The sequence below is a fragment of the Aphelocoma coerulescens genome, assembly GCF_041296385.1.
Source record: "Aphelocoma coerulescens isolate FSJ_1873_10779 chromosome W unlocalized genomic scaffold, UR_Acoe_1.0 ChrW_unloc_scaf_3, whole genome shotgun sequence".
Classification (NCBI taxonomy): Eukaryota; Metazoa; Chordata; class Aves; order Passeriformes; family Corvidae; genus Aphelocoma; species Aphelocoma coerulescens.
In genome coordinates, this window is record NW_027184082.1 from 1,878,785 (window position 1) to 1,894,564 (window position 15,780).

At 45.3% G+C, this 15,780-nt stretch overlaps 1 protein-coding gene across 7 annotated transcripts in view; it reads right to left on the minus strand.

Annotated features, from left to right (window-relative positions):
* The window catches only part of LOC138102868 (ubiquitin-associated protein 2-like), a 295,204-nt gene that overhangs the window by 7,625 nt on the left and 271,799 nt on the right, over positions 1 to 15,780 (minus strand). For all 7 annotated transcript variants that reach the window (XM_069000627.1, XM_069000633.1, XM_069000632.1 and 4 more), the window contains exons 22-23: positions 10,400 to 10,478; positions 8,756 to 8,961 (exon numbers count right to left, since the gene is read on the minus strand). In XM_069000627.1, coding sequence (XP_068856728.1) covers positions 8,756 to 8,961; positions 10,400 to 10,478 — 285 coding nt within the window. The remainder of the gene's footprint in view (positions 1 to 8,755; positions 8,962 to 10,399; positions 10,479 to 15,780) is intronic.

A 15,780-nucleotide genomic window follows, 5' to 3' on the forward strand; every position in this document is an offset into this window, starting at 1 on the left:
CAAGTCAGAACTACAATTTAATAGGAAAATTGTTAGGTTATCATAGGTTAGCAAGCATAGTCCCGGAAGGGATATCCTTGCTAAGGGGTGCTTACAGCTTCCTCTGGGACCTGATAGAACCTATCAGCTGGCCAGTTTGAATATGGACAATTCTTTAAGCCACTTAAAGTTGTGACCGCCTCTGTGATCCACACTTAAGAATAGACAAACTCCCACCCCAGCTCTCTCTCGTTTCCGGCGCTGGGACAGGTGGCTGCAGGCCCCGTGCGGGGGCCAGCAGGCCCGGCCAGGCCCTGCTTGGGCCAGGCCGGGCCGGGCCACGGCCAGCCTGGAGCCATGAGCCTGTTCCAGCCGTGGAACCCCCCCACTGCCTTGCCGTGGGCAGCCGGAGCGGCTCGGAACCCCCCCCTCCACTGCGGCCGAGATTCAGCAAAGCGGCACCTCTGTCCGGCAGAGGTCAGGTGACCAACAGCGATAAGCCACATTCCAACTGCAAGGCCGAGGTGAGATTAACCCTTTTATTGCTGTGAAGAGCTGAAAACCTGAGGGAAGAGAGAGAGGAGATGCTTAAAGCTGAAAGTCTGTTGTGAAGCTATGATATATCAGAGTATCCCGTTGTAATTTCATGAAGATATGGGGGGTGGAGTGTTCAACTCGTAAGCAATAGGCAGATGCTGCCGCAGCTGTAATTTCATGAGAAGTTTGGACAGAGAGAGATGAACCAGATGAACCAGATGAACCAGATGAGGACTTTTTGCTCCAAAGAGGAAAGGAGAAAAACCTCAATTCCTAGAGATGCTTCCAGAGATAGTTTTAAAGATGAAGATGACCCTTTGCTCCCAGGGAAGGAGAAGGGCCTCTGTTTTTCTTTGTTTCTGAACAGCTCAACCTTAAAATTGTACCCCAGAAAACTTTCAAGAGTGGACCCTCGAAAGCAGTTGCGGGAAAAGCTGCAAGTCGGGGGAAGGGACTCACATCGTAAGCAGAGAGACTCCTCTTCCTGAATGGACTGAACAATATTTGGAAGTGGGCGGCTGTCTCGGTGTGATACTGTTTTCATAGCATGAGCAAAAAGAGACTTCTCTTTCTAAATGGACTGAACAAGCTTATTATGGAAGTGGTAAACAGACTGAACATCTTAAGGGTTGTCTTTACATTGTCAGTGGGAGAAGGGAGGAAGGTGGGGGGAGGAGGAGAGTTCTAAAGGTGGTATAATTTTTTTCCTTTTCTTCTTTTAGGTCTGTTAATAAACTTCTTTATATTCATTCAAGTTGGTGCCTGCTTTGCATTTCTCCTAACTTTTATCTCACAGAAGATAAACAGTAATGAGTATTTTAGACCAAACCACTACATAGATGCAATAGTACAGAAACACTGACAGAGTCAGAGTACAACCTGACACCCTGTCGGTCAGGGTGGTGGTAGCAGTCCAATTAAATGGTGGCTGCAATCCTGTTGAAGTGATAGATGTGGTTCTGTTGAAGCGGTGATCCTATAGAAGGGTCTGGTTTTCCTCTGAAGGTCCAGTGTTAGCTCTTGTCCTCTGGGAATCCAGTAGGTAAAGGCTGACTGTGGTGTTCCAAACCTCAGGTAGGAATGCTTGGTTCCTCCCCCTAGGTGGAGCATCTCACAATGGGATTATGTAATTTTATGAGTCATGTAGTGAGGCTGGATGGCCCATTAATGGAAGATATCCTCCTGGAGGGAGTTATCAGGGATGTGTCATGGAAGAGACAAAGAACACTGCCCCACCTGGTTTTAACAGATGGTGACAGAATACATACTTTTGGTTACATCTTACATTGTAACCTAAGACATTATCCACCCCTTATTCTATTACCATCTACATCATACCCTAATCAATACCCTCTTTAAACTCTACTTTTATATAAATACACAATGAAACCTTACACACAGTTCTCACTTAAGATTAGGTCTCCTTGTGGTACACAACGGGTTTCCCCATCTTTCTGCATTACCCACCAAGTGCAACCAGGTCCTTGAGCAAAAACAATCCCACGGATGGGTTTGCCTTTGCCTGAGGTGGGACTAATCCAAACAGTCTTTCCTAAAATACCTTTCATGTGTACCACAGGGACTCCATCCACTCCATCCACTGTGTGCAAGGGTTCGGACTGGGTAGGACCAGCTGGATTGATGGGCCCTTGGATATTGACCATCCAGGTGGCCTTTGCTAAACTCACTTCCTAATTTTTGAAGGTCCCCCCACCAAGTGCCTTTAGGGTTGTCTTAAGTAGTCCATTGCACTGTTCAACTTTCCTGGAAGCTGGTGCATGGTAGGGGATATGATCTATCCATTCAATACCATGTTCTCTGGCCCAAGTGTTTATAAGGTTATTCTTGAAATGAGTCCCATTGTCCGACTCAATTCTCTCAGGGGCGCCGTGTCTCCATAGGACTTGCTTTTCCAGACCCAAGATGGTGTTCTGGGCAGTAACATGAGGCACAGGGTAGGTCTCCAACCATCCAGTGGTGGCTTCCACCATGGTCAGCACATAGTGCTTGCTTTGGCAGGTTTGGGGAAGGGTGATGTAGTCAACTTGCCAGGCTTCCCCATACCTATACTTCGACCATCGTCCACCGTACCACAAAGGCTTCACGTACTTGGCCTGCTTGATCACACCATAGGTCTCACAGTCGGGGATGACCTGTGAGATGCTGTCCATAGTAAGGTCTACCCCTTGGTCACGAGCCCATCTGTACATTCCATCTCTTCCCTGATGAACAGAGGAATCATGGGCCCAACGAGCTAGGAATAATTCTCCCTTGTGCTGCCAATCCAGATCCACCTGTGATACTTTCACCTTGGCAGCTCCATCCACCTGCTCATTGTTGTGATGCTCTTCATTAGCCCGACTCTTGGGTACGTGTGCATTTACATGATGGACCTTCACGGTCAGCCTCTACTTGGGCGGCGATTTCCTGCCAAATCTCAGCGGCCCAGATGGGTTCCCTCTGCGCTGCCAGTTGGCCTTTCTCCAGCGATCCAGCCATCCCCACAGAGCATTAGCTACCATCCACAAGTCAGTGTAGAGATAGCCTCGTCCACTTCTCTCGTTCAGCAATATCCAAAGCCAGGACTTGATCCACCTTGTCCCTTGGTAGCTTGTGCAATTCATCGTGTGGGGCTCCATACTGCAGCTTTCCATTTCTGGTTAGCGCCTACAATTCAGCAGGAACCATCAGTGAAGAGGGCATATCGTCTTTCAGTCTCCGGTAGCTTGTTATATGGTGGGGCTTCCTTGGCATGTGTCACTTACTCCTCCTCTTCTTCAGAGGATAATCCAAAAGTCTCACCTTCAGGCCAGTTTGTTATGATTTCCAGAATCCCAGGGCAATTAGTATGTCCTATTCGGGCTCGCTGTGTGATCAACGCAATCCACTTGGCTCCACGTGGCGTCAGTGGCATGATGTGTGGAAGGAACCTTTCCCTTGAACATCCGACCCAGCATTGGTAGTCGAGGTGCCAGAAGCAGCTGTGCTTCAGTGCCAATTACTTCCAAGGCAGCTCGAACCCCTTCATAAGCTGCAAAAATCTTTCTCGGTTGGAGTATAGCTGGCCTCAGAGCCTTTGTATCCCCGACTCCAGAACCCAAGCGGTCGTCCTTGAGTCTCTCCAGGTCCCTTCTGCGAAAGGCTCCAGGAAGGACCATTCTCCCCGGCCGCAGTGTAGAGCACATTCTTCACATTCTGCCCCGTTCTGACTGGCCCAAGGATTACTGCATGGGCAATCTCCTGCTTAATTTGTTTGAACGCCTGTTGTTGTTCAGGGCCCCACTGGAAATCATTTCTCTTTTGTGTCACGAGATAAAGAGGGCTTACAATCATGCTGTACTCCGGGATATGCATCCTCCAAAAGCCCATGTCTCCTAGAAATGCCTGGGTTTCCTTCTTGTTGGTAGGTAGGAACATAGCGGTGATCTTGTTGATTACCTCTGTCGGGATCTAGTGACGTCCATCTTGCCACTTGACTCCTAGAAACTGAATTTCATGAGCAGGTCCCTTAACCTTACTTCGCTTAATGGCAAAACCAGCTTTCAGAAGAAACTGGATAATCTTCTCTCCTTTCTCAAAGACTTCCCCTCCTGTGTTCCCCCATACAATAATGTCATCTATATACTGTAGATGTTCCAGAGCCTCGCCCTTTTCCAGTAGAGGCTGGATCAGTCCATGGCAAATGGTGGCACTGTGCTTCCACTCCTGGGGCAGCTGGTTCCAGTTGTATTGCACACTCCTCCAGGTGAAGGCAAACTGGGGCCTGCACTCTGGTGCCAAAGGAATGGAGAAAAAGGCATTGGCAATATCAATGGTTGCGTACCACTTTACTGCCTTGGATTCCAGCTCGTACTGAAGCTCCAACATGTCTGGCATGGCAGCCCTCAGTAGTGGACTTCATTTAGGCCACAGTAATCCACTGCCAGTCTCCATTCTTCACTGGACTTATGCACTGGCCATATAGAGCTGTTAAAGGGTGAACGAGCCTTGCTGACTACCCCTTGGCTCTCCAGTTTACAAATCATCTCATGGATGGGAATCACAGTCTCTGTTGGTGCAATATTGCCAATGGTGTACTGTTGCTGTGGCGATTGGTACCTGTTAATCTTCAACTCTCAGCAGTCCCACAGCAGAGGGGTCATCTGAGAGACCAGGCAAGGTATTCAGTTGTTTGATGTTTTCTGTCTCTAAAGCAGCTATCCCAAAAGCCCAATGATGTCCTCTTGGGTCTTTGAAATATCCATTTCTGAGATAGTCTATGCCGAGGATGCATGGGGCCTCTGGGCCAGTCACGATGGGGTGTTTCTGCCACTCGTTCCCAGTTAAACTCACTTCAGCTTCCAGTACAGTCAGCTGCTGGGATTCTCCTGTCACCCCAGAAATAGAAATGGGTTCCGCTCCCACATACCTTGATGGCATCAGAGTACATTGAGCGCCGGTCTCAACTAAAGCTGTGTATTTTTGTGGGTCAGACGTGCCAGGCCATCGGATCCACACAGTCCAAAAGACCTGATTATCCCTTTCCTCTACCTGGCTAGAGGCAGGGCCCCTCTATTCCTGGTCTTGGTACACATTGCTCCCCTCCGGTGAATATGCTCCTGAGGTCCCTTCAAGAGAATCAGTCATATTATTCCTATACCGTCTGGAGTTCTGTGCGCAAGAGACTGGAGCAGCGTTGACTCTAGATGAGCTTCTTGAAGTAGTTGTCCCTCTTTAGTTCACGTACCTGGGCTGCTAAGGAGGAAGTGGGTTTTCCATCCCACTTCCTCATGTCTTCTCCATGCTCCTGAATAAAAAACCAGAGCTTACCTTGTGGGATGTATCCTCTCTCCCTGGCTGGGGGACGCCTGCTCCTAATGGCAGAGACTCTTGTTGGTTCTGGCGAGATGTGGTAAATCTCTTCCTTAAGTTCCTTTTTCAGTTTCTGATGGCCCTCTTCAATCAAGCTCCGGACTTGCTCAGCTAGCCTTGTTTCCACAGATGAGACATGGGTGTGAAACAGGGCTGTGACAGTGTCCTCGTAAATTCTCAGTTTGTTGACCAATGCTTCCACCTTGTCCTCTCCTTCCCTCCATTGCAGCATCGCTATGTAACGGGAGTATATCTCTGGTCCAAATCGTGCGAATTTCAACCACATTTGTGAAGTGCACTGGACACCATCTGGGCTCTTAGGGAATCTCTCGTCTTCCGAAAAAATGATCTCCAGCACAGCCAATTCCCTCAGGCATTGGATACCTTGTTGTTGGGGTTCCTCCCCCCTGCCATGTGGTCCTGGGAGAGGGGCCCCAGGGTAGAGGCAGGGCCTACGGAGTTTCCCTACACCCTGGTCAACCTCGTTCCCCATTGGTTGCTTTGTGTTCCCCTGCCCAGGAAGGACCCTCTGGTCCCGTGATTGTACAGTTCTTGGCCAAGTCGCCGACCAGGCAGCTGGAAAAATAAACATCTCTGAAAATATCTACCAAGAATCGGTCCATATATTCTTTTCCACGGGCCTTGTTGTCTGATACATGTGTTGCAAGAATCCCCACTGCAACACCTTGTTCCATTGTGCTCCATTTTCCTTGGTGCACATCGAGGTCTTCTTTACAAAGGTATCTATCCCTTACACTCGCCAGCAGTCGCCGCCAGAGGATGAGAGTTTCCTGGGTTCTCCCGATCCCCTGGTCAATGACCACATCCTGGGACAGAGATCCCAGTTGCCTGGCCTCACTTCCATCCAGAACGGTGTCATTAGCTGCAGTGTCCCAGATGCAGAGCAGCCAGGTCAGGATAGACTCATTTGTCTGACAGGTAAACTCCCTCCACAAGTCACGAAGCTCACCCAGGGATAGAGACTGAGTGATGATCTCCGGCTCCGTCTCTTCTGCTGAGTACGAAGGTCCAGCCGCCTCCTCGTCAGTCACTATGCAGACTGATTTGCTCTTCAATTTTTTCTTCTGAATGGGGGCAACTGCTACCGGCTTAGACTATTCTGGCTTGGTGACAGTTTGTGTGGAAGTGTTGACTGCTCTTTTGGTTCCTTTTCTCTTTGTGACAGGTTGTTTAGACATGGTGCCTGTTGCTTTGCTGCTTTTCTTCCCCTCCTCCTGAGGATGCTGTGCCATGCCGAATACTTCTCTGACTCTAAGCATGGTGTACACAGTGCAGGATGTATAGAGAAGACAAAGCAGAACTAACAGCAAGATTATCCAGTCTTTGACATCCAGAATAAATTAAATATTTTCAAAAACTGCTGTGTCTGGCCTGAATGGCTGGAAGAAGCCACTCTCTGCTCTTCCCCTTAGGGGCTGGGTGCAATCTTTGAGGAGGTCCCATGTTCCGGTTTGGCCAAATTTAGAAATATATCCTCTGAGAGAAGGCACAACCACCCCTCCCCCCACCAGGTTCGGGAAAAATAAATTTTCCTCAAAGGAAAGTGAAGGAGATAAAACTATTTATTTAACTAACACGCGGGAAAGGAAAATAATGCTAAATAATAAAATCTGTCGCTGTGGAGGAAAAACCTGGGAAAATGTTAGAGTCCTCCCTTTGGTCTCCTCAGAGTTGGGGCTTGGCCCAGGGCCAGGCCCTCTGTGCCCCGTGGAAAGTCCTCCTGATGTGCTCTGATGTTAAAGCAATCAAGCAGTCCAGTAGAAAAGGGAGAAAATCTGAAATTCCAGGGAAGGAAAAATTCAACTCTGTCTCTCTCCGGACAAAAAGAAGCTGAACCCCTGGCCAAAAAAAACCCCAAAAACTGTCCTGGGAGCAGCCAGCCAGGTGCTTCCTCCCTCCCCTGCCGCAGCTGGGAACCAATTGCTATCTGTGTGTGACCTTGAACAAGTTGCAAACTGCTTTGAAAAAGTTTTGCTCAGTTTTTTCCTTCCCCCTCTCAGGCTCAGTTTAGAGGCATAGAAAGGCACAAAAATTAATTTCTGGGCATAGGCAGTGATATGGGATACACATCGTAAAGTCACCCCAAGACACCCCAGACGTAGCAGCCCAAACTAGGACATGCAAACAAAATTGAGTATATATTCCAAATTATGTTCATTGCCTTGGAGGTTATCATGCAATAGACATAAAAAGCCAATAAAGCAATTTTTATACCATACCCTGGTCTCAACAGGAGCATTACTACAGGCAGGTAGTTCCCCATGTGCAGAAAAATAGAGAGCAAGGTACAAGAACCATGTAAACATGTTGAGCATCATGGCGAATAGGTGGTTTCTGTAATACAGAATGGTAATTCTGACTTCTCTCATGACTTGCCCCTTATTCAGCACCAAAACATGTACTAGTTTGAAAGCAAACCGGTTAGAGATTCCAAGTCAGAACTACAATTTAATAGGAAAATTATAATAGATGCAATAGTACAGAAACACTGACAGAGTCAGAGTACAACCTGACACCCTGTTGGTCAGGGTGGTGGTAGCAGTCCAATTAAATGGTGGCTGCAATCCTGTTGAAGTGATAGATGTGGTTCTGTTGAAGCGGTGATCCTGTAGAAGGGTCTGGTTTTCCTCTGAATGTCCAGTGGTGGGTGTGTAGCTCTTGTCCTCTGGGAATCCAGTAGGTAAAGGCTGACTGTGGTGTTCCAAACATCACATTATATCCAGGTAGGAATGCTTGGTTCCTCCCCCTAGGTGGAGCATCTCACAATGGGATTATGTAATTTTATGAGTCATGTAGTGAGGCTGGATGGCCCATTAATGGAAGATATCCCCCTGGAGGGAGTTATCAGGGATGTGTCATGGAAGATACAAAGAACACTGCCCCATCTGGTTTTAACAGATGATGATAGAATACATACTTTTGGTTACATCTTACATCGTTACCTAAGTTATTGTGGCCTTTCAATACTTAAAGGGAGCTTATAAGAAAGACACAGAAACATTTTTTACCAGGGTCTGTAGTGACAGGACAAGGGTGAATGGCTTTAAACTGAAAGAGGGTAGATTTAGACTTGGACATAAGGAAGATATTTTTTACAATGAGCGTGGTGAGACACTGGCACAGGTTGCCCAGAGGTGTGGCTGCCCCATCCCTGTAAGTGTTCAAGGCCAGGTTGGACAGAGCTTGGAGAAACCTGGTCTAGTGAAAGGTGTCCCTGTTAATGACAGGGGCATTGGAACTACATGATCTTTAAGGTCCCTTGCAACCCAAACCATCCTGTGATTCTAAGATGTAGAAGGTTTGGGCTGGAGAGAGCAAAACCAGAGAGGCACACAGGGAGGGTTACAGTTTAGGCTATCACACTTACGAACATGGTTGGCCCATATTGGAATGCACCGGGCACACCAGCATAATAAGGTAACCCAGTGTAGCTGTACCCCGGGGGCAGGGTCGGATTGAGGAATGGCTGCTGAGTTGTATGGTGAGTCTGAGTCTGGTTCTGCTGTGACTGGGCAAGCGTGGTAGCAGGAGCAGGGGAGGCAGAATCCCCACGGCCAAATTTTGTTACGTCACCTGCAAAAGAACAAACTCATCAGAAAAGCTATCAAAGCTACACCAAAAGTGGAGAATTCAAAGGATTCAAAATCTCTGAATACAAATAGACAACTACAGAAGAGAATACATCTTATGCTTGAAAGCCTGAAGTTGTTCATGGGAAGCCCTCTCCCAGTTTCTGTTCCTGATTGTTACAGGGACATTGCCTGTTAGTGGCAGAAAACTCCATGCCATGTCTAATCCATTGATAAAATGGAGATACCAATACTTACCTATCTCACACAATCTGAGCAAATTCATTATATCAGATCATTGCAATAAAACATGCTAAAAGCAAAAGTATTGTAAACAGCCAAAGAGCAAATAGTTGTTGGGTTAAAGTGTGACTCTCCTGGAGGTTAAACTGATTAGCTAAGCTTCATGGGCTGAAAGCAAGTTAGGATTTACAGGAAGTGATAGGCATATTTTTTTCAGTCTGTTTATTTGCCAAGCATGACTAGAGTTAATATGTCTAGTTCCTCACGCCACCAAAGTTCTGGAAACAATAGCTGAAGGCCAGGAAAACAAGACTTGCATCGTGGGCCACCTTTTTTAAGAAGTAGGAAGGGAAATTCAGTAATTAGCCCAAAAGCAGGCTCCCAAGAGAAATGATTATGCAGCAGAACTCCTGAACACTTTCATTTTTTGGTGTCTTACAGAGCAGCGTGCTCATATGTTTTTAGGGAGGTGACATATATCACTCATATCTATCTCATTCCCAACTAGTATTCCTTTATGTTGGTTACAAAAAGGTATGACAACACTTAATACCATTGTTATGGGAATTATAACACCTATAGCTACAGTTTTAAGCTGTAATCAGATTGCAGTGAAAGAAAACCACTGGCTGAAAATCCTAAATAGCATTAATGTCATCTTTGCACAACAATAACTGAAGCGTAAGAGCAGGAATGAACAAGGGCTTCTTAGACCACATGCTTTTAGGAATGAAGTCCATTAGATTTGGAGAGGGTGAGGGGGAGCCTGCTAGACGCAGCTCCTGCTGAGAACATACAAGTACTAAAATAGCACTAACAGGAAAGCAAGCCAGTCAAATTTCAAGAAGAATGATTAAGCTATGGAATATTTTTCAAGCACCTCTATGTGCTTGGGAAGGACACTAGATGACACTACCATTTAAATTTGTAACAATTTTGCACTTATTCTCAAAGGGTATCCAACTTACTCCCAAGAACCTCCAAGTCACATATGAATTACTGACCAAAACCATGAAGAAAAAAAATCATTAAAAAAACCTAATCAATGTCAGGGTCGAGAGAAAGATGCCTGCTTTTGTTTGGCTAGTTTGGATGGATGGGTTTAACTGCCTACAGAAGGGGAAAACAACTTCTTTTTCAGCAACAGCAGGATGATCAGCACATCTCACTCACCATCCTCATGTTTAAATAACACTCACCTGAGTAGGGGTTGTTAGCAAGGCTTCCATCTCTGCCTGTCAAGGTTGCAGGAGCAGGGAATGTAATTCCATAGTAATCCTTAGAAAAAGACAACATCATTTATTAATAGCTGAAATGCTGAAACCATAACAGAACTGGACAACTCTTATGAACCCTTATACTTTTTAAAATATAACCCTTATATTTCTTATAAGAATAAGAAAAATTTAAAAGGAAGAACTAAAGGAAGTTTGGGCAGAAACTGACCTTATCATTTACAGCATAGCTGAAGATTTACCTGTATCCTCAACTTCAAAATAAACCTATTTTACAGACATTTTTAATATCATATACAAATACTTAATCTCTTAATGGTAAATTAAAGGCAACGACTAAACGCTTACCCCTCCCAACCCGCAGCTCTTAGCTGTCATATTCCAGCGAGACTGTGTCTGGAAGAGCAACAGACCATCAGGGGCCAAAGACCTAGGTTCAAGCCAGGACCATAATCACAATGTGGATGTAGTCTAAAGGTTTTAACGTGCTCTGTTTTCTAAAAGTAAAAAACATCAGCTAGGAAAACAGCACAAATATTAAAAAAAACTGTTGAAAAAGAGTGATGACTGGAAAATTTACTTAAACTGTGTTACAAGAGAACTCAGATCAGTAGTCTCTAAAGTGAGGTGCACAAGACAATCCATTGGGGTGCATGAATAAATTTTCGATAACATTTATAAATAAAATTTTAAAAAATTAAAAATAGAACATAAAAATAAAAAAAATTATCCTTTTTTTTATTTTCATCCTTTTTTATTTTCATGTATGTTTTATAACATACATATTAGTACAATAGTATACATATTTATAAATAAAAATATATTGGGAGTGCTCGCAATTTTTTTGCTGATGAGGTGGTGCACTCAAAAAAGGTGGAGACCACTGCCTTAGATCATTCTACAGGAAGGTAAGAAAATCCTCACCCTAGAAAGCTCACACTTTGACAGGACATGCCAACAAAACCAAAGCAATATTTTGTGATCAGTTTGGGACAAAAGGAGAAAAGTTTGCCCTTCCCTCTTTGGGTGAACTCCACATGTGAGGCTGGTACTCTAAGTAATTTTCCTCCTAATTCTCACGGTTTTCTCCTCATCACCTCCAATCCATCAAGAGTGTCTTGTGTTACAATGTAACTATTTTATCACCACCTATATCACCTTCTGATGAGCTGTTAATGGTCGGTTGTTTTCAACAGCTGCCCAATGGCACAGCCTAAAGGGGAGCCATCTCTGTTAATGGGCCATCAAGGACTCCCCAGCATGACTCATAGAATTACATCATCCTATTGTGACATGCTCCGCCCAGGGGAGGTACCAAACATTTCTACCTGTATATAGTCTGGGGCTTGGGACACCACAATACCAACACTAGACCTCCAAGGAAGGACCAGACCTTTCTACAGGATCACTGCTTTGACAACATCACATCCATCACTCCAACAGGACTGCAACCACTGTTTAACTGGACTGCTACCACCACCCTGACCAACAGGGTGTCAGGTCATATTCTGACCTTGTTGGTTTAAGACAGTGTTCCTGTAGTATTGCCATTATTGTAATTGTCCTATTAAATTGTAGTTCGGAGTTGGAATCTCTTGCAACATATTTGTGTGGAGTTAATTCTTCCTGCTGGCTTGCCTTCAAACCAGCACAAAGAGTTAATGCCTTAACCACTTATGTATTAATTTCCACACAGCCTTCAACATTGGAAAAGCATCCTCCTCCTTCATACCCCTCTCTGCAAATTCCCCAGCACCTTCCACCTTGCTGCATTTCTGTGCATCCCTCCCCTGTCTCCTAAACCCAGTCCTCCATCACTGACCATGAAACCATCTGGCAAAGATTTAGTGTTGCAGGTGTTTTCTGTAATTTGAAACAGTGTCATATTTCATCCTCCTTTCCTTCCCAGGTAATTCCACCTCAGCATCTCCAGCATGAATCACTTAACAAAACACAACCAAATCCCTATTAAAAATCTTTGTAGGTTACTCAAAAGTAGCACTCCCATCTCCTTCTGAGGAACATCATAACACAAAAAACATATTTGGAGAAGAGATCTGAACAGGATTCATTGGACATGAACTGGAACTGACACAGTAGCATTTTTTCCCTATATAAACCAGAAAAAATATAACCAAATCCACATGAGAACAGGATCTAAGGATTGCAATTATTCCCACTGCCCATCAGGTAGGGAATGTGCTGGTTTTAGCCAGGGTAGAGTTCATTTTCTTCCCAGTGGCTGGTATGGGGCTGTGTTTTGGATTTGTGCTGAACATGGGGTTGATAATATAGAGATGTTTTTGCTATTGCTGAGCAGGGATTACGCAGAACCAAGGCCTTTACTGCTCCTTGTACTGATGCCTGAGATGGCCACCTAAAAACAGAGACTAGACAAGAATAAGGGAATAAAGATAGGTATTTATTTGAAGGGCCCCCAAGGTACACCCTGGCGAGCTAAAAGGCTACACCCAAGATAGATCCCGAGTCACGAGTTCTTCACACTTTTATAAGTTTGGTCCATTTGCATATCAGGGTTAATTCTCCAATTAAAACTTCAGTTAATGATATAATTTCCCCAAGTTTAGCCCCCTTCTTACGATGTTAGTTTACACATTTTGGGCCTAGGACAATCTGGGTGTCCTTGGAGAGCAAGCTTGGAGAGGCTTGTTATGTCTAACCAGCATGAGAGAACAGTAAACAGGCTACAAGAAACTTCAGTTACACACTAGGAAGTACAGGATTTGAAAAATATAAAAGTTAACACCTAAGGCATCAGTACGGCCATGCTGGGGAGGGGGCTGGGGGTGCGTGGGAAGTTGGGAGGAGACACAACCCAGACAGGTGACCCCAACTGACCCAAGGGATATTCCAGACCATATGACATGCTCAGTATGTAAAGCCTGAGGAAGAAGGAAGAAGGGGGGGACATTTGGAATGATGGCATTTGTCTCCCCAAGTCCCCATTTACATATGATGGAGCCCTGCTTTCCTGAAGGTGGCTGAACACCTGCCTGCCCATGGGAAGCAGTGAATTAATTCCTTGTTTTACTTTGCTTGTGTGTGCAGCTTTTGCTTTTCCTATTAAACTGTCTGTTGGGGTTTTAGTTTAGTCCTAGTTTTTTTTCCTGTTAAAGGAATTTTTTCCCATATGCATGTTGCTAGGGGACAAATGGCCGTACTCAAGAGAAGACAAAAGGGCCTGGCCAGGCTTTTGTTTTCACCTGGGTGTGAGTTCAGTTCGCTCTCAGCACCCGGGGAGAGAGGCTGCAGAGGGGGGAGCTGCTGGTTCCTGTTTTTCTGCCGTCTTTCTTTCTGCTGGAAACAATGCCGGGATCCCAGGGCTGCTTTCCCTGCCCTGCTGGAGGCTGGGCTGTGGCCGCCCTGCCCCGCTGCTGCTTCGAGCCTTCGCTGCGTTGTGGCCGTGCTGGCCCTGCCTGCCTGGACCTCCGGGGGATTCCCCTTTTTGGATACATCTCGTCTGCCACTCAGGATTTGTGTTTGTGCCTGCCGCTCCAGCCTGCCGTTCCAGCCTGCTGTTTCCGAGAGTCCGGGATCGGCTGCCCAGGGCTTGTGAAGCTTTTGTTCCATCCTTCCCCGGGATCCCAGGGCACTAGTGCTACGTGCTCCCTGAGCTCGCTCCGGAGCACCCCCTGCAGCCGTGGGGGAACCATCGCACCTGCCCTGCTCACCGGGAGCCGCCAGCGATCCCTGCCGGCTGCGAGCGGAACTGCACCCGAGGGGAAAGGGCCTGACAGCCGAGAAGGCTGGGACTGGGTTTGTGTTTGCTATTACTGTCATTGTTGTTGTTGTTTTGTTTGACTGGTTATATATCTATATCTATATATATAGTAAAGAACTGTTATTCCTATTTCCCACATCTTTGCCTAAAGGCCCTTGATTTCAAAATCATAATAACTCAGAGGAAAAGGGGTTATATCTGCCACTTCAAGGGAGGCTTCTGCCTTCCTTAGCAGACACCTGTCTTTCAAAACCGAGACAACTGTCTGTATCTCAACTCACAAGTTTTCAAGGTTTTACTCTTCTTATTTTCACCCTGATCCCTCTGGTGGGGGAGTCGGCGAGCTGCTGCTTGGGGCTTGGTGCCTGGCTGTCATTAAACCACGACAGGAAAATCACATCAGCACTGAATATCCCTAGCCCACACACCTGTGCATACACACATTCAAAACAAAAATCATTAGAAAATACGAGTGCAAACCAGTTATCTTTACATTTCATGCCTGCCCATAAGAAAACATCAGAAGAGACACTCTGCTGTTCAAACATGGGTATTTCCTGACCTATGGAAGGCATGCAGGAGAAGGTGCCTAAAGTCAAAACTGAAATATCAGGAATAGACTCAAAATGCAAGACAGAAAAGGACTGAGAAACAATAAGTGTTCTGATGTAATAGATGTAAGTTCCACCAAGAAGCTTGCTAGGTACCACACACACCAGCTAAGGCATTTATAAGATCTCTACTACACAGGCAGCCTGCAACAAACTAACAGAAAAGATAGCATATCCTAATGTAATACACACCAAAATTAAAACAAACAAACAAAATCCCCAAAACACAACACAGTGAAAATTTATGGCATGAACATAGGCATTAAGAAATTGAATTAAATTTTAAAAGACATACACACACCCCTCCCCCAACTCACTGTATCAGCAGCCACCAGTTCCTCTCACTACTGGAAGCTTCCCTGGAAGCAGTGACGACTTGCACTTGGGACTGCCCACTTTCCAGATGTAAACAGACCACCATGTCAAAGACAAATATTTCCACCAGTTCCTGCCTCCCATACATCTAATGTTGCCTAATTTCTACAACAAATTCAAAACACAATAAGAATACCCCAAAATCTAGAAACCACAACCATTGCATGAATAGTTGATGAAAAAACCTTCACAACATTTATGCATTTATTTATAAATATCAACACACTGAGAAAAAACTGGGGGTGAATGACAGATGACCCCAAAAACATTCTTCAAGATATTTGCAGAGAGAGGAAACACTCTTTCACCAGCAAGGCTGTAGATGCTATAGGGAAAGGTGGGGGAAAAAAAAGAAGACCAAAAAACTAAAAATGTTTGTCTATAAGAAATAGAAGAAAACACATTAACTCATATATACAAACAATAAGAGCATGAAATAAGAAAAATATATGTTTTTTGACAGACAAACTTGAAAATAAAACCAAGCAAGACCACTCAGAAAAGAGACAAAAAGGAAACCCTAAAATGCATACCCCCTACAGCTACCCCAAAAGCTTCTGCCACCATGCTTTCATCATCCACCAAACCATAACAGCACAGTGTAGAAAACTGCCAGG